General features: G+C 41.6%; 1 protein-coding gene across 2 annotated transcripts; it reads left to right on the top strand.

The window, feature by feature from the left end:
• The first annotated feature begins 1,746 nt into the window (after window positions 1-1,746).
• Window positions 1,747-21,853, top strand: cdc42ep4b (CDC42 effector protein (Rho GTPase binding) 4b). Of its 2 annotated transcripts, XM_063893261.1 has the most exons (3): window positions 1,755-1,936; window positions 8,291-8,399; window positions 18,009-21,853. In XM_063893261.1, the coding sequence occupies exon 3, from the start codon at window positions 18,198-18,200 to the stop codon at window positions 19,185-19,187; it is 990 nt and encodes a 329-aa protein (XP_063749331.1). In that variant the 5' UTR covers window positions 1,755-1,936; window positions 8,291-8,399; window positions 18,009-18,197; the 3' UTR covers window positions 19,188-21,853. The 2 variants fall into 2 exon arrangements, with proteins under 2 accessions (XP_063749330.1, XP_063749331.1); XM_063893260.1 differs by lacking the exon at window positions 8,291-8,399 and having other exon boundaries at window positions 1,747-1,936.
• The last annotated feature ends 1,208 nt before the right edge of the window (window positions 21,854-23,061 follow it).

Below are 23,061 nucleotides of genomic sequence, written 5' to 3' on the forward strand. Positions count from 1 at the left end.
CTCAGGAGGGATTTTGGTCCACTCCTCTCTGCAGATTCTCTCAAAATCCTTAAGGTTTGGAGGCTGATGCTTGGCATCTTGAAGCTTCAGTTCCCTCCACAGATTTTCTATGGGATGAAGGTCCGGAGACTGGCTAGGCCACTCCATCACTGGGCTTCTTCTTTAACCACTCCTTACTTGCCTTGGCCGTATATTTGGGGTCATTTTCGTGCTGGAAGACCTATCCGTGTCCTATTTTCAGTTGCCTGGCTAAGGGAAGGAGGTTATCAGCCAAGATTTTACAATACATGGCCCCCTCCATCTTCTCCTCGATACGGTGAATCGCCCTGTCCCCTTGGCAGAGAAACCCCACCAAAGCATAATGTTTCCACCTCCATGCTTGTCGCTGGGGATGGTATTCTTCAGGTAATAGTCAGCATTTCTCTTATTCCAAACACTTCACGTTGAGTTGATGCCTAAGATCTTGATTTTGGTCTCATCTGACCACATCACCTTCTCATAAGCCTTCTCTGAATCATTCAGAGGTTCATTGGCAAGCTTCAGACGGCCTGTACATGTACCTTCTTGAGCAGGGGAACCTTGCCGGTGCTGCAGGATTTTAATCCATTACAGCGTAGTGTGTTACCAATAGATTGTTAGATCATTAACAAGTCCCTCCTGTGTAGTTATTGGCTGATCCCTCACCTTTCTCGTGATCATTGATGCTCCAAGAGGCGAGATTTAGAGCGATTGATGGTCATTTTGTGATTCTTCCATCTTCTAATAATCAAACCAGTTGTCTCTTTCTCACCAAGCTGCTTGCTGGTGGTCTTGTAGTGTATTCCAGCCTTGTGCAGGTCTACAATCTTGTCCCTGATGTCCTTAGACATTAGTTCCACCATGATCACAAGACCTGTCTATGGTCTTGCCCTCGGTAGAGAGGTTGTAATCTGATTTGTTGACTGTGGACAGGTGTCTTTTATCCAGGTAAAGACTTGATATTAGGAGTACTTTCTTAAAGGGAGAGGAATTTCCCACAGTTAAACGCAAATCTTTTTCTTTTTTTTAAACAATGTACATTTCAGGATTTTTGGGGGGGATATTCCGTCACTGTTAAAATAAACCTATCATTAAAAGTATAGACTTTTTAATAATTTTTAAGTGGGCAAACTAACAAAATCGGCAGGGGATCAAATACGTATTTCCTTCACTGTATATGCCATTGACTGAACAAGAGACCATCTTGCGATAGCTGGACTGAGCAAAACCATGGAAACGAGGGGAAACTGCAAGCTTTGTTTTGTCAAAGTGCAACCTGTGTACTTTGTTCATTCGTAGGTGGTAAAATGCCAAGTTTTGTTTTTAAAGTTAGCCCACTATTTCTTCATGGTGGCCGTTTCCCATTGGTTCCGGTCTTTATGATAAACTGAACCTTGTGTGGGCTTAAGCTTCGAGGTTCCCTACATTCAATGGTATTAATATTTGTTTTTAAATTGGCAAGAAAATAAAGAAGTTTTTTTTAAATGTATAACATGTCAAACTATTCCTTTCAATTGTCTATGCTTTCGTCATATCTTTAATGATCTTATTTCCCTGCCATTTGTCCTGGACTAAGGGCTTGTTAACCCACCAGGTTTAAGTGGTGCCTATTGATTGTTATGTGTTCTGGGTAAATAGGGCTCTGTCCCTTTAAACCTCAGCAGGGGGGTGGTGCTCTCGGGCAAATGAGAGGAGGAGGAGGAGGGGAGGGCCGCTTTGTGCGCCACACACTAGCAAACTAAACGGACACTGGAGCACCAACACCGGGAATGTCCTGCCGCAGCTCCTCCCGTGGAAACTAAACTTACTCCGAAGTCACACAAACGTTTCTCCTCCTGCTTTTGCTGTTCTTCTGTGTTTACGTAAAGTTGAGTGGAATATAACCTGAAACTTCGCCTTTGCTCGGACCTTAAAAAAGGTAAAATGACTTCATGTTATTGTTTTAGAGTTTGCTGTACGATGCTTAATTTAAGCTACGTCGGCGAGTGACGATTTGTAGTTAAAAAAAATAAAGATACAAATTGGCTTTGTTTAGTGTTGTTTTCAGAATACTATGAGTGGCCAGAGAACTGAAGTAGGTTGAAATAATGTCAACTGTTTGAAATCTGCATCTCATTTGAATGTCAAATCTGCTTGTAGTCAATTTGCGCCTTGCAGTCTCATCGAGCTCCTTCCTGTCTGTCCCATACGGAGCGACAATAATGAGCCCTGTAGCGTCCTGCATCAGCCGGGGGAAGACTAGAAAGTAAAGGGAAACTCGTATCATTATTTAAATCGCCATTTCAGGTTAAGAGGATTATGTTCTTGGGTCGAATAATTATTTGACTCTGTCGCTGCTATTAGTTCTACCTAACCAATAGTTGTTAGTTACATTCAGCATTGATCATGAAGTTGTGCAAAGCTTCCATCCTCTTCAAACTTTATTTTTAAATCATGGGATATATATGGTAGGGTTAGATTACTGAGAATATACATTTTGGCAGAGAACCCTTTTTTTCAAAGAAATCCTGCTTTGTGTCATTGCTTATTGAATTATATAATTATCTGTTTTAAATGCAAGGCCAGAACCACACTCAATCAGTCAGTTACTTGGTTAAATGTCAGTGAGAGAACATTTTTTTCACATTTTGAGTCCCCAAGATGTCAAGAGACCTCTGGACACATGCATGTCAATATTAATACAATCCCTCAATTTAGCTGTATATTCCTCACTTATTTATTTCTCACTAGTTCCCTCTGTTACTATATCCCAACAGTGGGACCTCGGTGCAGAGCCTAAAATAAGTGTCCCAAATAAGACTTTCCAGCTTCAGGACAGGATATGATTTAATCGGAGCGGGCAGATGGCCTTAAAAGCATCAGTTCTTTTCTCTGAGAGTTACGTAACATTAATACTCCGCCACTCTCTGGGAATCTACTGAGCTCAACAAACTGCAGGGCTACTTTTACCTCCTCTCTCCGGGATTTGTCCACTTCCCTGCATCATTAGTTAGATGTTCCTGCTTGTGTTTACAGGCCTGGCACTTGCCTCTGTTGCTCATCATGCCTGATGAACCGGGTAATTTACTCTAGAATTAGCACCTTGGTTGTATACCTGCCCAGCCTCGTTCATCATGCTCTGTCCGTATTGGATGTGCTTGAGTTTAATTATTCCTCTCTCAAAGTCTGTAATGAAGCCTCAGCTCTTGTTAAACCACCAGTCTGGAAAACAGCAGGAGGACATATTGACTAATGGGCTTGGCTTTGGTGTTGTCTTTGTACAACTGTTGACCTATGACCCCCGTCCTTCACTCATACACAAACACTCAACCACACCCACCCTAACAACAGCCCTGAGGTCAGTGGGTGTTTGTGTTTTTTCTTGATGATTCATTTACTCATCACTGTATCGGTAGCTCTGTGGAAAGAAAAGCAACTGGAGGTATTTAGGCCAAGGTCAGACTAGCAGCGCCACTTTTCCAAGCATCCTCTAGCATTTCAGTGTCTTTTGTGATCAACGAAAGAAGTGCATTATCTAACACAAACACACTCCATGGCCTTCAGCTCCTTATTGTATGAGTTCTCCAGAGCTGCCCGGCAGATATCTCTCCATCAAGATGTATTGTGTGCGCAGCAGAGTCAGAGGGGAGGGGTGTGTGTGTGTCATCTCTTCACGACTGTGCTTTTTTCTTTTTGCGTCGGAGGCTATTTCAGTTAGCTCTGGAAGGTACGCCTGCTGCCTAGTGAGGAAGTTGGCTACCTGCCCTATTCTGACTGAGCTGAGGTCATTACAGCTTTATACTGCAAAGAGGGCGTGCAGGAGTGGGGGTTGGGAGAAGCGGTCAGACTCATTTTCTCTCCCATGAAATCTTACTTCAGGCTCAATCAGTTCGTTAACGGTGGAGGGCGACTAATTTCCTTGTTTATCAACACTGAGGCAGTATTTCATTAGTGTGTGTGTGTGTGTGTGTGTTTGCTATGTTACATGGGTGTTTAATGCATGGAGTATTAACTCTTCACGTTTATATGAGAGAAAGAAGTTGTTAACTGGAGTCAGATGTGATCCCCTACAGTATATTGAGGGTTGTTACTTCCCATGCCTTAGGAAATGCCTATGTAAATTGCAGCCTCTGTAATCCACCCACCTTTACCCCATACTCCATAGGAGGCCTGCAAGGAATGATGGGAGAACATCTTGACATTTAGTCTTTGGCAAGGCTTCTTTGCAATTACATGGTCTCAGAAAAAGCTCCTTTATTTGGGAAAAGGATAAACTCAGTAAAATAAATATTTTTGCATTTTTGCTCATGAATAATTATTGTTTATTCAGAATGGCAGAAAGAGGGCAAGCAGTAACATGTAACAGTCATCACTTTAAAAAAAATGTAATTAAATTATTTGTGCACAGCTTGTTCATGGCATACAATTACTTCTGTAAAAGATATTTATGGTATACTAAACTATGGCTTTTAAGACTTTTTCAATAATATTCTGCACTAGGCCTTTTTTATGACATATGACCATTTTTTAGGCATACTATAGCTTACTAGTACTCATTTGTATGACCTTATGGCGTACTATTCCTTTTTTGTGATATATTTAACTATGACTTCTCCCATTATTAGTTCCCAATGACCTTTTTTAATCACAAAATGTTTATTTATTTTTTGAACACACTATAGAATGACTTTTGAGACTTTGTTCATGACATTTCTATCACACACCATGAGTTTTCCTTTTTTTATTTTTTGGCATACTCACCCACTCCAGAGCTCTGAACTGTGGAAGCCTCCCCGGGTCTGTGAATTATTTATCACTTCAAAGGTGACAGGGGTGTAATATTTTCTGCCTTGGATACTGGAAATCATAGAGACTTATGTTGAACTGCCAGAGGATAGTTGTTTTGTCTCAGACAATTACTGGATGCAGTCGCCTGCAAAGACAGCAGGGAGGTCTTTGAGCTTGGAACAGAAACTCTAACTGAAGGTTTTTGAGTTAATCTTTCAACAGATTTAATATGGAAATATAATCCATGATACGCAGTGTTCAGGCATTTCGCAGAACACGTTTGACTTTGAACTTCGATCAGTAGCAAGAAATTAACCAGTATGCTTAAAACAAGAGATTCCCTTTATCATTATTGGATTTCCAACCAAACAAAAAAAGAATTGTTCACCAAATGATTCAAGAGCAGAGAAACCAAAGAGGGACGTGTCTTTGTTCGTTTTATCTGAAAACAACTGTTAAATTATACAGATTTTGTTTTTAGGAATTAAGGATGTGCTAGAAAAACCTAAAATAAACAAACGTAATTTGGTCCAGCAGAAATATGTTTTGGTCCAGCAGAAATATGTTTTGGTCCAGCAGAAATAGGTTTTGCTGTCCCCTGTTAATCCTCTTCCGACCCCATTTGCCTTCGACTCTTTGATAGGGCCCACTGATTAAGTCAACAATGGACTTAAAGGGACAGTGTGTAGGATTTGGCATTATTGAACATAATGAATGCAGAAGAGAACCGCTCAAAGAGTTCCAAACCAAGCAGCTTAGTAAAAAACCTTAGTAACAAGTTTGCTTAAAGCCATTTTTCCAGAACAATACTTTAGGAGCTATGCTATTCAGGCGTTAGCGGGCAGTTTTACAAGCATGTCAGAGAACTAAAGTGGCCTTAGGGTAAAAACTGTAAAAGGTTAGATTGAGAGATTGGTTAGTAAGTTCTGAGCTACTGTAAAACATGGCGGTTCAAAAGATTAACTCCCATGTCGATTTAAAGGGTTCATTGTAGAGAAACAACACAGCAGTTCTTTGTCTAAGATAAAAATACACAAATGAAAACATAATTATATTTGTCTGTATATTTGTTTGTCTGACTGTAAAAAGTGATGTTCTTTTTTATTTTTTCAAGGTTGATACAACCCATTACACAATGTGTACGTTGATCAGTTAAAGAGGTCTAAACAGTGTCAGCAGTTTTGAGACCAACACCCCCCTCCCTGAAAAATCCATACGCATTCAATATTTGACCCAAAGCCCTAACCCTCAGGAGAGAAACCTTAGCTGATTCCCGCACAGTGACACCACATGCCCTTTTACCGCCCCATTTAACAACAATATATCACTGGCGTTCCCAGGGAAAGGGGCCACTTTCTCTTTTTCCTTTGTGCAACTCATATGCACCTGGTACGCGATCGCTCAGACCTCTGCCTGTTTTGGTAACTGTCAGTGTAATGTGAGCATTGTGGAGGAAAATAACCAGTTCAACAGGAACCTGTGCGGCGTACACTCCACATTGAAGGCATTTCACTCCCTTCTTGTTATAAAGCATGACAGTTTGACACAGTTTGAACAACACCTAAACACATGTATTAAATAACTAATCATATGATAGTCAGAGATGTTAAGAGCATACCGTCATCACTGTTTGTAACTTTAATCGCATTGTTTAAACCAGTTTGGATAATCATGTCTAAGGCAGTGGCGCTGTGGCCAGGCTGGTGGGTTGGTCCCACATTGCGAAGGTTTTAAGAACATCATCTGGTTTCTGTTGAACGCCACAGATCAAAATTATCCATCACCAGCTGGCACACCTGTCTGACCCGCTTCACCTGGAATCGTGTTGATTACATATTTTCGAAGGTGTGTCATAGCTTTCTTTCGATTTCAGCTTTGATAACGTTGCTAAGGATTCTAAAATGGAATCTCCTTGGTCTTGCTCTCTCCTTTTGGTCCATTGGTCCTGTTGATGTGCAATGATTTAGAGATTTCGGCAAGAACACATTTGAATGGCTTACAAGGAGGATGACAACCCTCCGGCAGCTTTCCAGAAAAAGATTCCAGCAGCCACAGAGATTTCCAGCTTCTTTCTTTAGTCATTATGAGAAAACAGCTTGACAAGATTTCTCTTAAATATTTTTTTTCTGGGAAGTGGGACGCTCAAACTTCTTTCCTGAAATGAAGTTGTTATCACTCACGTTGAGACCCTTGTATAATAAAATGTTATCCTGACCTAAATATGAGAATATGATCTGGGTTGACAAATTCCAGCATGTTCAACAAGCTTAAAAACGTCCTTTATTGTTGGCGTAAATTAGCATATTCCCATGTAATTTAATTTATAAGAAAAATGTTCTTTTGCACATACAGTTTAATCTGATCTAGCTGATATGTATACCTCAGGTTTATCAGCTGAATTGTGTAAATGAAACGGTTAGAAAAGAGAACTCATTGGGCCTGCCTTTCTTTGGTGTCGATTCCATTCAAATCTTATTTTGTCAGTCACTAGTGCTGGCTTTTATAACACAAACGGTTAAACATTGACCACGTGTGCGAGCATTAAGTTCCCCTTCTTCTGCCGTCCGTCACTGACACAATATTGCTCCTAGCAGCAGGGCTTGGTGCAATATCTGCTGACTCGACTGTGACGGGGTCACATATTGAACACACACATGACTGTGCAGCTGGCCGTTGCAGTCCAGGCTTTCGGTCTGTTTACAGTCCAGCGAGCCCTCATTGTTTTGCTACTCTGTATGAACACAGGAACAGGTGGCGTCTCTCTCAAGCGTACTGGGAAGACAAAGGAGGGCTGTTGGTGTTGCTGTGGTCAACTCTGTGCCCACTAGATATGACAAATATATACCGGGAAATTAGTTGAGGAGATGCGAACAGTCACATGAGCTATTGTGGGCTCTTGCTCCTGGGAGAGTCACAGGTTTCTCACACATCTTCCTGTCTGAGCCTCCAGAGGACATTCTAAGGCCAGCGTTCCGGTTATTTGAATGGACTGTGGTGGAAGGTTACAATACCTGAATAGATACGAATCTCAGGCCTTTGTCTCTTTGTATTAAATTAATGTGAATCACTGTGAATAGTGGGTGTCATTCATCTGGGTCACGTTTGAGCCTAATCTGGTGTGTGTACGTGTGTGTGTATGTGTGTGCGTGTGTACGCATTAGCTTCCTGTAGAGGTACATGCATGTGGTCTGGGTGTGCCAGAAGGGTTTGGTTCCTGTCCTCCTCTGAACTACTGCTTTGTTTTTTGTTCCTTCTCCTCTCTTGTACTTTGTTCGACATTGCTGGTTTCAGAGAAATTGTGTCCTTCATTAGGAAACAAAAGGGTGTGTCTTTTTTGTGACTTCTCCCCAACGACCCTTGAACCTATTTACAGTGCAGATTCAAGAGGGGCTGTTGACGGACTTTAGACTTTAGTGTTCACTATACACCTAAACAGTTCCTATGCATGTAAACACTGCCACAGCCATCTGTATGTGCTTCACTCATGGAACCGTTGTGCTTGCAGGCATATGTTTCCAGGAAATACGCGCTGATGCTTGATTGCCAAATCAAAGTAGCATGCCAGATGTGAAAGCTGCCTTCAAGAAACCCAAATAAAAGAAAGATGGATTTGGGTAAGATAACACTGAGGATACTTCAAAGACTTTCCTGACATAATCAGGTAGTGATTCCCCAAAACACTTGGCACTTTGATTATCCGGCCTGCAGACTTACAGGTTTCAAAGGAGCCATGTGTTAAGTTATGACTTGTATTTAGTCTAACGTGATCCGCTTTTCATGCCTCGTGCAATTTATTTAATAGTGTTACACTAATGACTGTTTTCTTTTACTTTTATCGATCTTATACACACAGGACTCACCAATCCAATCAATATGATCCAATATAAGCTGAGGTGCCCAGCCACTCCACTTATTTTTTCAGATTAAGTTTAAGGGTTGGGTACGGAAGAGGATTATTTTCTCAACTGATACATTTTGGCATTTATTTTTCTGGGTTAAACATTCATACTATAAAATAGAATAGTATAAGATATAAGAATAACGAAAAAATACCATTTAGATTATGGTTTGCTTGTTTTGTCCTACCGACATTACAAACACCTAAAAATATATTACTTATTACTCTCGAAAAACCTTTCAATTCTCAGATTTTAGGAGCTGAAGTCTGAGAATTTAGCTTGACAATGTAAAATAAAGTAGCTTTATTGTCTTTCTTTTTGCGACAGGATTATAATTTCAAATTGAACTGTATGAGAACACTAAACATACACCGGACAGAACATTGTGACACAACATCCATGCACATATTAGGTTGTAGCATGCGCACAGGTCAACTGTCAGTGAGCCGAGCCGCTGAAATGCTAGCCCTGTGCTTAGCTAGCAATTCCCAAAGATACACCATAGGAAGAACTTGTACACACTCACAGCAAGCATGGCCTCCCCACACACACAGAGCACTAACAAGGGAAAAGTCTTTATATCCGTCCTGTTCTGGGGGGGGTTCAGCTTGTCAACTGCTGTTGTGAATTTGCCTTTATCAGGTTGGAGTGGCGAAGTTTGTGAGCCTGTGTGTTCTCTTTTTCAGCAAGTGTTTTGTTCTTTGCCTTTGGTGTCATTTAAGGTAACACCATGGGGATTTATTAACTCGTCTTGTCAGTCAGGGCTCTGGGCCTGAGGCCTTTATAACTGGTTTCTGTGTTTGACTACAGCGGGGAGGCAGCTTTATAAAAAAAAAAAGGGGCCAGGAGCTGTAGACAGTGCAGAAAAACGGTCACTTATCTATCAGTCACACTGAGAGGCCTGCTGTTGATTTGTGTGTGTGTGTGTGTGTGTGTGTGTGTGTGTGTGTGTGTGTGTGTGTGTGTGTGTGTGTGTGTGTGTGTGTGTGTGTGTGTGTGTGTGTGTGTGTGTGTGTGTGTGTGTGTGTGTGTGTGTGTGTGTGTGTGTGTGTGTGTGTGTGTGTGTGTGTGTATTGGGTGTGGTGGGGGGGTGTGTGTGTTCACTCTTTGTCTACAGTCTAAAAGATGATCTAACTGGCATGGGATTATCTTTTTTGGGTGGTTTGGCACATTTTGTTTTGCCAAGGTCTCTTTCTAAAGCACCCTCAAAAAACTGACAATATGGCAACTAAACTATTTGAACTTTATCTCTAAAGTGCAAGCCAACTGGTTCTGGCATCCCTTCTGCCGCGGAGCATTTTGTATTCCAGTTCTCAGCTCTATCCTCAGTAGAACTTCTGCTTTGTTTTGACGTCCAGCAGCTATTGGACGGTTCATTCAACCACTTGGCTCAGATCCTGCTCTCTGGTACCAGGCGTGAATGCTGTCTGTTTGTCGGAGACTCATGGGGCAGATTTCAGTGATTAATTGGACATGTACTCTCACATGCACACACTCTCACACACACACACACACACACAGCAAAGTACAATCACTCCACTGTAGGCGTAATGAGGCTTTGGGTACATTTCATGCGGGACACGCAGAAAGAACGTCTGTCACTCTGCTGGCATGAATGAGTAAATCCAATATGGTGACACCCTCCACCTCCCCTTTGAGGGAGTGTTTCTCTTCAGCGCCTCCATCTGTGCCTTCCCTTCTTTTTCCGGGGTAAGGTCATGGCACTTCACACTGTTACCCTGGATATTATTCATACATGGAGTGGAGGGGTTGTAGGGCTTATTATGTAATCAAGAAACATGTTTGTATCTATCCCTTTGGTTGTTAGCCAAGGTTCTTCTTTCCCCTCTCTGGCAGGAGCTCTGCATGGCAGCTTAGTCGGTACTTGACCAGACGCTTTGTCTAACTGTGCAGGAGTAACAGCTTAATAAAACTGGAAGCAAACAAGGAAATCTGCTTCTGGATATCAGGATTTGGGAAGATTAAGACAAAAATCACTGGTGTGCAGGGGTCACAGGAGCTTGTGCAAACACCAAAAGGGATAGAAAACAGATTTTGGAGTCAGACAGAGCGTTGTTATCTGGTGGGGCTGTGGGAGGTTTGTTTGTATTTTTTGGGGTTGGACAGAGGAGTGGCGTTTGCCGTCCTGAGCTCCTGACACACGGCGCAGAGGGCAGGCTCGGGCAGGCTTGGGCACACTGGTTTTATTTGCTCACGTCGAAAGTGCTGCCCTTAATCCTCCTGTGGTTTTGTTTCTGTCGATGCAGCATTGGGGCCCTGAAGGCTGATGTGCTAAAGCACAAACAGAAGGCATGTAGTACTTGGGCAACCATCAGGCTGATGTAGGTTTATTCTATCCTGAAGCTGTTTTACAGTAACAAGATGAGTGTTCAATATATAGTCGGCCTTCTGCAGATAAAGCAGTCAGTGTTCCAGGCCGATGGGAACAATGCGCTTCTGACCTTCACCGAAGTCCAACTTGCTGCATGTTTCCGGTTTCTTTACCGGATCTGCCTTTAATGTAGTTATGTTAACCATTGCCATATTTGAATAATGCACAGTTGCTCCAATTTTTGTTTATCTGGTCATATTTTATGATGGCCTCAATGCAATTTTACGTAAGAACCTGCTGGCATTACATTTTTTGAGTTCATCATGGATACTATGGTTGCAACTCCCATATGTTATAAACTTTACGTGTACGCACAGGCTTTGCAATTAGGTTAATTTAATATGGAATGTGTTTTTGTTTTGGAACTTAATAGCTGTGTTATGTGAGGACAAGTGTGTTGACGCTGAATATTCAGCTAATTAAGGTACTAAATGGGTCCTCAAGAGATTTCATTTTATCACTGTAATACTAAAACAATTCTGTTTATGTCTTAATAAACATGTTGAATCCATTTCTGCTTCATAGAGAATAAAGGCTTTTGATGACAATACGTTTCACCTTGAGCATTAAAAACAACAACCTTTTTCCTCAGAGGAATATTATAAAGGAAATGTTGCGATGATTGATTAGTAATGATATACAGCGCTTAGGAGTTGGAGCTCCCGGACCAATTGAACATTTAAATGTTAGTTGGTGTACATTTATTCCAGTTATGCTGAAGAATGTATTTCTTCTTTATTCTCTCTATATTGGGTCGGTACAGAAGGAGCAACAACCTTTAAAGGCTTACTGATATCTCAGCGAAATTCTATACCGTGTGAGCTTTGAATAGGTGAGCACAGAGCACTGGTGCGTTTTACATAAGTTCTATCTGCTTACCCTGGGTAAACCTGCCGAGTGAAATAGGAATGCCGCGCTTTATCCCTTTCTTAAAATTCACATCCTTTCCTCTGAGTCTATTCAATATATTCCGGACATATGTCATACAGGGTTAACCTTACAGCGGGTGACTAGATGTGAAGTCGAACAGGAAGAACATGTTTCTTTCCGTAGCAGGAAGAATGGCGGAACAAAGGATGGCTTATTTTAGAGTGTCATGTGTAACAGGTTGGCATACTTTTGTATATCATCACATCAAATGTTTCTTGTGTTACTGTGTCAGTCAGACATTCTGAGATCCTGTCAGAGTTTACATGATACTGGAATGTCTTACTTTTAGAAAAATATATACATTGGATTGGACATTGGAAAAGATACATTTTACAATAATTTACTAGTTTAGGATTGCACAAACAGTTTAGAAGATCCAGCAACATTACTTGAGATTGATTCTATTTCCAGGTATGTTGTAATGCGACGTTCAAGGTTCAAAGGTTCAAAGGTTTTATTGGTCATACGCACAGCAGATACAACGTATATGTTGACAATGAAAATCTTATATCCCAGGCTCCTCCAACAACGCAACATACATGCTGCAAATAAGATAAATAAAATAGTGCAAAGAGAGAGAAGAATATTTACAATAACAACAATAGAGATGTAAAATATGTACATATGTGGAATACATTTAAAATTATTTAAATAAACTGTACAGTAATTTAAATACTTTACACTGTTGAATGAGGAGGTATAGACAGATGCATATATTACGTATAAACAGATGTATATGGCAGATATGTGTAATATATAGATATGTGTACTATAAACAGATGTGTATGGCAGATGTGTAGAATATATATATATATATATATATATATATATATATATATATATATATATATATATATATATGTGTACTTTAAACAGATGTGAGTAGACATTCACACAGCTCAGGAGTTCAGCAGTCTTATAGCCTGTGGTATAAAACTGTCTCTGAGTCTGGTGGTCTTGGTCCGGATGCTGCGGTACCGTCTGCCAGACGGCAGCAGACAGAACAGATTGTTGCTGGGGTGATGGGGGTCATTTAATATCCTACCGGCCTTCTTCCTACATCGCTGGGTGTAGAGGTCCTCCATGGATGGCAGCTCCGTCCTGGTGATGTGCTTAGCAGTTTTCACCACCCTCTGTAGAGTCTTACGGTTGAGGGCGGTGCAACTGACAGACCAGGCGGTGATGCAGCCAGTCAGGATACTCTCGATGGTGCACCTATAGAAGTTGCAGAGTATCCTGGAGTCCATGTTGAACTTCCGCAGCCTGCGGAGGAAGAAGAGGCTGAGTTTGTGTAGAGTATTTCTTCATTATTATCTGTGCGGTGAGATAAGGACAACAAGTAGAAGTTGGACTGGAGGAAACTTTGAGGCGGCTAGAAAAACAGCAAAGTGAGACGGAGCTTTGCTAATGAGCTGGCACCAAGGCTACAACACCATGATGTGAGGCGGAAATGCATTCATACAGAGTGGATAAAGCCTCCTAATTCCTTCATTTCCAGCCTCTTTGATAGCAAACATTTTTATATTTATTATATTTGTTTATATAGTTGTTGTGTTTAGATGATGACAATGGGATAATTATAAAGGAAGATAATAATAAACAAGGACAGACCGGGTCCGTGTTGACCGGGTCCGTGTTGTTATCTCAGTGCTTCTGGCTCTGACGGCGTCTTTGCCCCCCGTGGGAATCAGATGTTTGGGCTGGAGGTTATGGGCCTCACAAAGTAGCTGCAAATGAAGTTTGCCGACCTTCTTTGTCAGAGTTGAGAACTTCCCATTCTTATGCATCAATTGATTAGCGATGTCATAGATGCCGTTGGCTGACTCTTATGTTCATTTGCATATCAATGTTGCTGACAAAAGGTTGGCACAAAAGCAGATTCAAGGTTAAACAAAGCAGAGGGTTTCTCGTGGCTCACAAAGCAAGGTCTCTGTGTTGACAATCATAATTTAAAAAAAAACAGGGGGAAAGCTAGAGATGAAAAGAGTTTGTAAAACGTAGTAGGTTTCACATTTTCGCTTGAATATCTGTAATGGGATTTGGAGGTCAGTTAACAAGAATATTTTGGTATTGATAACATTGAAAGGGTAACTGATTCCCCGGCTCACTATTGTTCTATCCTTTCCCTGTAGAAAAGGCAATGTTATTCCAGTTTTTATATAGATAGCTGTTATGTAATTGCGCTGTTTACATCTCCTTGTAACTCTTCAAGTCTTGCACCCTGTGAATAAATGATGGACTCTCCCTCTCCTCTTAAAAAATTAAAACAAAGTCTAAAATAAAAGCAGAAACTCTCGCAGTCGGTGCATGTCTGTGGCTTTAACTCGACAGTAGGCGAGCTGTGATTGGATAAGCAGCCAAATCCTCTTTTCCCCTGCTCATCGGGGCGAATGAAGAGAAAGTGGTGTGGGATAGCTGAGGACAGGGTGGCGCCTGTGATCCACAGGATTACAAGAGCGAGACTGAACTCTGCTGAGCATGCTGGTTGTTGTGATGTCATTCAGAGTCTGCCAGCGACACGATGCTCTTAATCATTCATGGCCCTGTCACCGCTTGTCTCAGTTTGAGCTGGAGTCATGTGGCACTTTGAGTGCTCTGTTACATAAAGGCTTCGTCACGGGCTGGCACCATGACTGAGGCAATAATACTCCACTAAAACAAACGATATGATACCTCTTTGGGCATATGTAGTGTCCTACAGCTCAGATTTCCACCTGTATGTTTGTGTATAAGTGATGGCTGTCTTTTAGTTGTATAACCTGCTTTTTTGTTTTGGTCCATGAGCCTGTAAAATGATAGCGGAGGTGGAATTCTGCCCCCAGCTGAACTGAGATCTTGTGTAGTAGAAGCCATACAGGCCGGACTCGAATCCCTGGTCTCCCATTTGACCTTAGCACCATACATGAGCAAACAGAGAGCGACGACTGTATGTTTTGGGGGAATAACCCTTTCATTTAATTTATTTTTGAGTGTGTATTATTCTCTGTATGTTCACAAAATCCAACAGACAGCCCAAGCCAAAAAAATTGAACATTATTTCCATTACTTATAAAAAAAATATAGAGAAAACAAAAGATACAGTAATGTTAAAAAGTCCACCTGGTTCTTTTGATTTGAAGGTCTGAAAGGAGAAAACAGTAATAATAATTATTAAATGAAATCCAAAAGTTGGAGTTATGAGTTTGTAACATTTTGATAAAGGTTGTGATTTCAATTTGAAAGAAAAAACAGCCACAAACCTTTTTTTCTTATTAAGCCTCAACATTGGAAAATATCTTTCCTCCAAGCTAACAGAACAGATTAATTGCATTGTACTTAAATATGATTACTATTTAGCAGTCTTTATTGTACCCATGTTCAGGTATTGTGTTTAAAACGGGGATAAAGTTAACCTCAATGCCTAATATATTTGGAGAAAAACTGGATACACTCCCAAAACAACCAAAAGAAGAAGTATACATTCTCCACTCTGTGAAAGAACATTTACCACGGCCCCAGCTTTATATGCAACATTAGTGCTCCCTTTCTAGGCGTTTTAAATGCTCTCTGGAATGCTTGAAACAGTAGAATGCATAACACATAACACTGTCATTCTCCATGGTTTATCTTTTGAAGAGTGCTGAAAGGCTGGAACTGAATATGACAGGACTGCCTGCAGGCTGTACTTCATCTTTTGTCATGCCCACAATAATGGGGTCTTGATGATCCTGGAGGGGGGAGGGGGGCGGGGGTTGGCGGGTTGAACTATTTCTCATCAAACACCAAGGGGCCCCAATAGACATTAAATGGGCCATTTCCTAGAAGGACTAAAGGTGTGGGGTTGGCACCTTTTTGATATTCGAGCACCCACTGACACATTTTATGCTGGGAATGAATGTATTCGGGTGACAAGGCGCATCAAAGGCATTCTCCTTCAGCTACAGCGGTGTGGTGATTGTCTTATTCCCCTGCATGTGGCCACCAGGAAGGGTTAATCCATCCATCTGAATCTATCTGAATGAGCTGATCTCTCCATGTAGGGGATAAAATCTCACTGGCTGTCTCCGGCCGGTTTAGAGACAGGAAGCCCGTTCTGATGTTGCCATAGAGAAGCACAAAACTATGGGCAGCGGGGAGAAACACTGCAGTGGATGAGTTATCTGGAGAGGTCAGTCACACATTCAGCAGCCTTTTGTGCAGCGGATACTAATTGGCCACCGCACAAGGCATGAAGGACTAAAGGGTTTAGCTAATAATAGATCATACTGCATTAATCTAACCACTCGGACTCCGCTTAGAGGGACTTTGTGGGAATTTATTTGCTCTACGCTATAATCTTACTATTTGGCATCCAGTCGCTGTTTGAATAGCCTTCGTAGAAGTAAGCCCATTCCAATTGTCACGTATAAGGGTGTGAACTTGAACTCCACCAGCTTTGACGATAGTACTTGAAAATAAGTACTTTTGTTAATGAATTTTCCCTTTGTTAGGCCGTCTTTTGTGGTATGTTTTTGTCGCAGCACCAGAACTACAGCTTGAATGAAGTTGTTGAATGTAGAGGAAACAAACCTTGAGCAGTGGATATAGTTGAGTTCTCTTTGGTTGGGTATGATATCTCTTTTTGAAAGAGCTATGAACAAACAGCGCTAGCTTTTATCATCTATCGAACCCCCCCTCTGTTCCCTCTAGTGCTACAGTTGCCTTTCCAATTGAATGGGTTCTTGTCAGAGATGCAAATGTTTTCATGGGTGACATTCCTTTTGGAATATTGTTGAGTGAAGCCCCCATTCATTCAATGTGGGGATGCGTATACGGGCCCGGAGCGTGGGCTTCGGCTCCAGTATGAAAACACGGAGAATGACGGGATTGCTGTCTGGGTAAAACAATCGGAGCCCTTGTTAATGTCAGTAACACATGGATCCAGCGGAGTGTAACCAGCACATACGTGGGTGTTGACCTATTCTCCACTCGCTCTGCTTTAGGCTCACGTTTCAAGGCTTGCGTCATTGGTGACTTAATGATAGTGTATGAATTGAGCCATATGATCTGCTTATCAAGTCAGATATAATCAGGATCAAAGTTAGCTGCGTAAAATCAAGAGCACCCTGCTTCCATCACATGAAATGAACTTCCATTGCCATCACCAGAGATGATAGACAAAGCTAGGTCAAACGCGGCCATTGATGTGTGTTCAGTGACAGAACAGAATATCATGTTGGAGGTGTTTAAATGTCGCCTTTAAGGCAAAAAAGAGACAAAAGCTCAAACTGAAGAAGAGCACAGAGCCTCCGATGGAAACATTTAATCTCTTGTTGACAGGAAGGTTAGAACAGAATGTAGCTGATCTTGACTTTCTGAGCTGTGCAGTCAGTTGATCCATGCCGAAGAAATACTGCTCCACTTTATTCTTTTTTTTCATTGTTTCATTCCTGCCAGCTTGAACTGCTCTTGCTCCGAGTATCCTGTGTCTTGCTGGTTATGTAACAGTCGGGGGGCCTAAATGGGAACTAAAGCACAGCAGAGACATCGGACACTGCAGCTACTTGAAAAACTGAAAGTGACAGCAGCCTAATAGAGGGTTTTTTAGAGAGAGCTTAAAAAATGTACCAGAAGAATGGTACTCGCACAAATTGGAATGGAACTTGTTGTCCTTGTAACCTCAGTGGGGGTATTTCCCTGGTTTTCAGTGAAGTTGGTGTGAACTTTGTACAAGAAAGCATTTCTTTACCATTAGCTACATAACACCCTCAAACACTTCTGCATATAAAAGCCTTTCATTGCTTAAGAGCCACTCGAGTGAGGATTCATTCTGAAGACCTGGCAACAAAAGTCTCCGTACTTACAGCAGATCAGGTCAGAGCGAGTTATGGGATGAGAAAAGAATATATATAGCTCTTTAGAGAAGCATCTGGAGTGGTCTTTCACTTTTTCAGCAGAATAAAATGGTATCTGTTATTAATTGTACGATCCCTGCTAAGGATTAGAGTTCTGATGTGGCTTTAATGCTCTGTTCTTCTTCATAGGTTTATCTGACGCTGGAAAGACACATGAGCTGAAGGACCAGAATGGCTGCACACATTCAACACCAGGAATTACACTTTCTTTGACAAAACCTCATACAACTGCCAATTAATTTTGGAAGGAACTCCTCTGAACTCCTACAGAAGCTAGCTCCATTTCCCTCTGTGGATTATAAGTAACAGACTGCCATCATGCCGATCCTCAAGCAGCTGGTCAACAACTCCAACCAGTCCAAGCGGCGGTCCCGCGCGGACCTGACCGCCGAGATGATCAGCGCTCCATTGGGCGACTTCCGCCACACCATGCACGTGGGCCGGGGAGGAGATGCCTTCGGAGACACTTCGTTCCTGAGCACCCGATCAGGGGAACCTCCCAGGGAGCCGGAACCAAAGCAGAGCTCCCCGGGGCCCAAACCAGGTCTGCTGTCCCGCACCTTCAGAAGCAGCAAGCGCTCTCAGTCAGTAAACCGGGGCGACAAGTACGGGTACAACATGACGGGGCATTCCGGTGGTTCGTCAGCCTATGTCAAAAACGCCATATCCATGCCTTACCTAAACGAAGAGGATGTGAGCAAAGGCCAGCGACTGCCCAAGAGCGTTTCCTCCAGCCCCATGAAGAGGCTGTCGGAGATCGAGGGCAAGCCATCGAACGGAGCTGCTGCCATGGCGACACTGGATGCAGAGTTTGAAGAGCGCAATTTCGGCGAACTTACCGATTTGCCTCCATCTATGCCTAAGGGAGGCGGAATGAAGCACGCTGAGTCAATGATGTCCTTCCATATCGACCTTGGGCCCTCCATGCTCGGGGATATCTTGAGCGTGATGGAAAAGAAAGGCTGTGAGGAAGACGACCTCGGATACGAGGAGGGCGAGGGCCGGGCGTCGCCTACCCTCATTCCCCACATAGATGACGACGACGCAGAGGAGAAGGCCCCTTCCAGACCCCCCCGCAGCATGTACCAGCAGAAGCCCATGGTGGACCCCTACACCCCGGAGCTGCAAACCAGGAACAACCACCACAACCTGGACAGCTGCTCCGTGTCCAGCGCCGGCTCCGTCACCGAGGAGAAACCGCAGTTCCACGACAACGACACGGACAGTGCCAAGTACAGTTCCCCACGCGGGGAGGAAGACCGAGACTTCACCTTCATGGATGATGACGACGATGAGATCCGAGTGTAGTGTTTCCAATCACTGCCATGAACAGCCTTGTAGGACACTAACGTAAAAGACCAAGCTGGAAACGGGCAGGGGAGGGATTAAGGAGCAGAGCCACATGTGCTTTAAGCTTCTTGTAGATCAATCTAATCTCTGCCCACTTTGTTCAACATCATAAATAAAAACCAATTACGCCTTATTCCCCGTGCTGTTGCAAGGAGATATGAGCCAAGAGTGTGTCAGAGAGCACACACAGGCTCAAAAAGTGAAACTCTTGAAAAGTTTGGGTTAATTTGCAACACCAGACAACTGATTGAGAATTCTCCATTTTATAATAAGACTGGCTCTGAACCGTGTCCTTCTCAAAGATGCATTGCTCGTTTTAGGTAAAGGGCAGCAATGTGGTTCAAGAGCCCTAACCCCAACTGTCAATCAAGTGAATATCACATTTGGGGGATTATTATGTAACGTGAGGATGTGTGCTACAGATTCTGAAAAAAGAACGAGGGAAAGGAAAAGAAGTGGAACTTGGATAGTTTTGTAATGTGTGAGGGTGATCATGGAGCTCATTTTGCCAATGAAAATATCTTGGCATAGACACTAAATAGATAAAGTAGGTCCTACTTTTGGTCCAGGTCTGACTTTTAAAGGGGGTGATTTTTTTTACTTTATAATGTAAATAGAGTATCTAGAAGTTGGTCTCTCTTGTATTTGAGTTTGGTAGTTTACCATTTTGCCCCTGTCTCTTTAAATCTCTCTCATCTAAATCCATAGAGAGCTGTGGTATTTATTCAAAAATGTTATAAGGGATGGAGCATTCTAAATGTGCACTGTGAGGTCTTGAAGGTTTTTTGATACGTTGAATTTCTTACAAAAATGTCTTAATTGAACTACAGTTAGGGGCTGTAGAAGCTGTGGCTTCTTTGAGTAGAAGTCGACTATGTAGCACTTAGATATCGGACTCGATTAGACATTAAATTGTCTAAGTCACATCACTCCTGCTTTCACTGTCCTGGTAACCGGTAAACACTCACTAGTTTTGAAAAACAACCCGCTGTTTAATTCACCAAAAAAAACGAATTGTGAAAAAGGAGGCCTTATGTTTGGTGTCATGTACTTTCTTTCATCAACAATACAGAAGTTGTAATTACGTGTTTATTTTTGTATCTTCACAACTCATTCCACATCATCACTCAGATTTCAGGTCAGCAGAGAGGCATGAAACCGTTTGAAAGGCAGTCGTCGCAGTAACAAATTGTTAAATTAAATGAATAGTTATGGCTCTACCCTAAACACACATCGTCTCTCACACATGTGTTCAGGCGTGTCTCTAAGGGAAGAGAGAGGATGTGTTGTTAGAGCGCAGCTACTTAATAAAGCATAAGGAATGTCCCGGGGCAGCGAGAGCGTCAGATATTTCCTAAACTGGCCCCACAAGTGATACCATTCACCTCCTGTACACAACCCAAATCACACAGTAGGAACACATGATTAAATCAACCCGTCATCTGGCCTTTTCTCTGTCTACTCATTAAACGTGCTGCATTATTGGCCCCTAACCAGCTGGATCTGCTTCCCAAACAGCAGGGTCAGGGACGGACAGGTGGGCTGCTTCTCTTTCTTGTGTTTTTTTTTTTTTTCACAACGCAAGCTCACCCAGTAGGCTTCTACAGGTTACATTCAGGTCTCAATAAGCTGGTAAATATGCCCCTTTTTTATTTGGTGTTAAGTAACTCATTGCCAGGTTCTTTCAACTTCCTGTTGTGCACAGAGAATCAGGATGCTGAGCCATTCTGCCTCGGGTTATTGTGATGTTTCGAAACATGTCTACATAAACAGGTTTAAAGAAGTTTGTCTTAAAAGCAATCTAGAGGAAATTGCCAAGTATGTTCTAACATTATTATTGGGTAACCTTAGCAGGATGATTGTGTTGTTTTTACTTATGTGTAGGTATGCGACATGGAGTCAAAGCTCACATTTTGATGTCAATGGGCCAACATGTAAGATGGCTTTTCTTCTTTTGGTCCATAACGAAATGGTTTGGGTTTGTCTGCGCTGCTGCAATACTTCACGTTCATCGCCAAGAAATGAACACTTTAAAAAAACACTCCTTATCTGCCGTTGTTTTAATCAAGTTGTGTAAATATAGTTTGTGCCATGGGTGATTACAGTAAACACTGTGTGATCAGCAGTGTGACATTGTGGTTCTAGCGTGAGAACCGAGGGAATGCTTGCGGATCTAACACTAAATGGCACATTTGCGGCCAAAGTAAAAGAGGTTAATAGAGGATCATGGGAAAGTATACTTAATAACTTTCTTTTTATTTTCTTAATTTTGCTGGCATTTCTCTTGTTTCTCTTTAGGACACTCCTAAGTAGGCCAGAACAAACAATTTCAAAGAATTTCCAAGTACTTTCTGCCCCAGGTCTGCTTTAAAGTTTAAAGACAGCTTTGCTTTGGAGTGGCAGAAAAAGATAAGGACGTGAAAAACAACCCGCTCAAATTTCTGCTGTTGAATGTTTTTCTTTTTCTATTCAGTGGCTGTAGTGTTATGCCGAGTTTGTACTGTTTTTTTTTTCCTACTCCTTATTCTGGTTTTACAGTATATTAATATATTTACCATCCTCACTTTCCTTTCTTTGAAATAACAGCTATATTTTTCAATAAAAGAGAAGCTGGTAATCTTTAACCATGACTCAGCTGTTTTATTTACACATTCATGAGTCTGTCACCGCAGGCATCTGATCATTTTCAAAACTCTTCCACACGTTTATACACTCCAAAAACACACTTATTGAAATCCAACCTTTGTGTAACCCTACAATTTTTTTCATACTGAGAGAGCTACTTAAACAGTTTTAACCGCATCCCCAGTTTAACAAACTCAGAATGGATTGTTCTGCATAAATAACCCTGAAATTAAAGATAAAACCTTGTTCAAAAGATTCCACATTACAGGCTAGATGAGTCTTGTTAGCAAATGAAAGCCCTCCAGCCTGACATTGATTTTAACAGGCTTTAGAACTTGCTCGATAAAACATAAAGAGCATACCTTATGATTCATAAAATCCAGTCAACATTTTTTTGTATGATCCAATTGGTCTGTGAGGAAGGGGAGTAAGAGTAGCTTGAAAGATGCATCAGCGACAAATTGTGATGACGTTTAATTAACCGTACAGATGGAAAACATTCATCTTTCCTTTTTTTCAACTGTTAATCTAATTTCTCCATATGATGGCCTTCTGGATATGTGATGACATTCATGGTTTTTTATATCATAGATCTATATGAAAACTGTCACGATCTCAGGTCTAAGAATAGCATCTTAAATAAAGCCCAAGGGAAAACTAATACATAATACCTGGTTTATTTCTGAAGAGTGTCCCACATACTAAGTTACTTCTGTATAAAAGCAATGGTGAGATGGTAATTTAATGTACTTTGATGTACACAATATGCTACTTTATACACTGGTGCTTTTTGGGGGGAGTGGGCATTATTCTGAAAATTACATATCTTCCTGTAATTCAAGATCATCTTTTCTGGTAATATCCTAAATGAATTGAACGTGTAATAGAGTATGCTTGAAGTGTGGTATTAATAATTTTATGAGTAAAGGATTTGAAGCTACAAAATACATTTTCAACACAAATGTATCGTACTGCTTGCCAAATAACTGTAAAGCTGTTCCATAAAACCCATAAAAAGATGATAAATGTTGGTTTAAATTGTAATATTTTAGGAAACTGTTCCGTGCTTTGTGATAGGTGCGCTGCTATCGCCCTCTAGTGTCACTTTTGTAATAATGCAAGTTAAAGTCCTTTAATTCTGCAAAATCTCATATGGCAACCATTGTCTTAATTAATTTCGGTCCTCTTAATTAGAATGAAAATGTAG

The sequence above is a fragment of the Eleginops maclovinus genome, chromosome 10 (assembly GCF_036324505.1).
Source record: "Eleginops maclovinus isolate JMC-PN-2008 ecotype Puerto Natales chromosome 10, JC_Emac_rtc_rv5, whole genome shotgun sequence".
In the NCBI taxonomy this organism is placed as follows: Eukaryota; Metazoa; Chordata; class Actinopteri; order Perciformes; family Eleginopidae; genus Eleginops; species Eleginops maclovinus.

Bases quoted from the DNA above. Each gene is read 5' to 3' on its own strand.
- cdc42ep4b (XM_063893260.1), top strand. From the start codon at position 18,198: ATGCCGATCCTCAAGCAGCTGGTCAACAACTCCAACCAGTCCAAGCGG.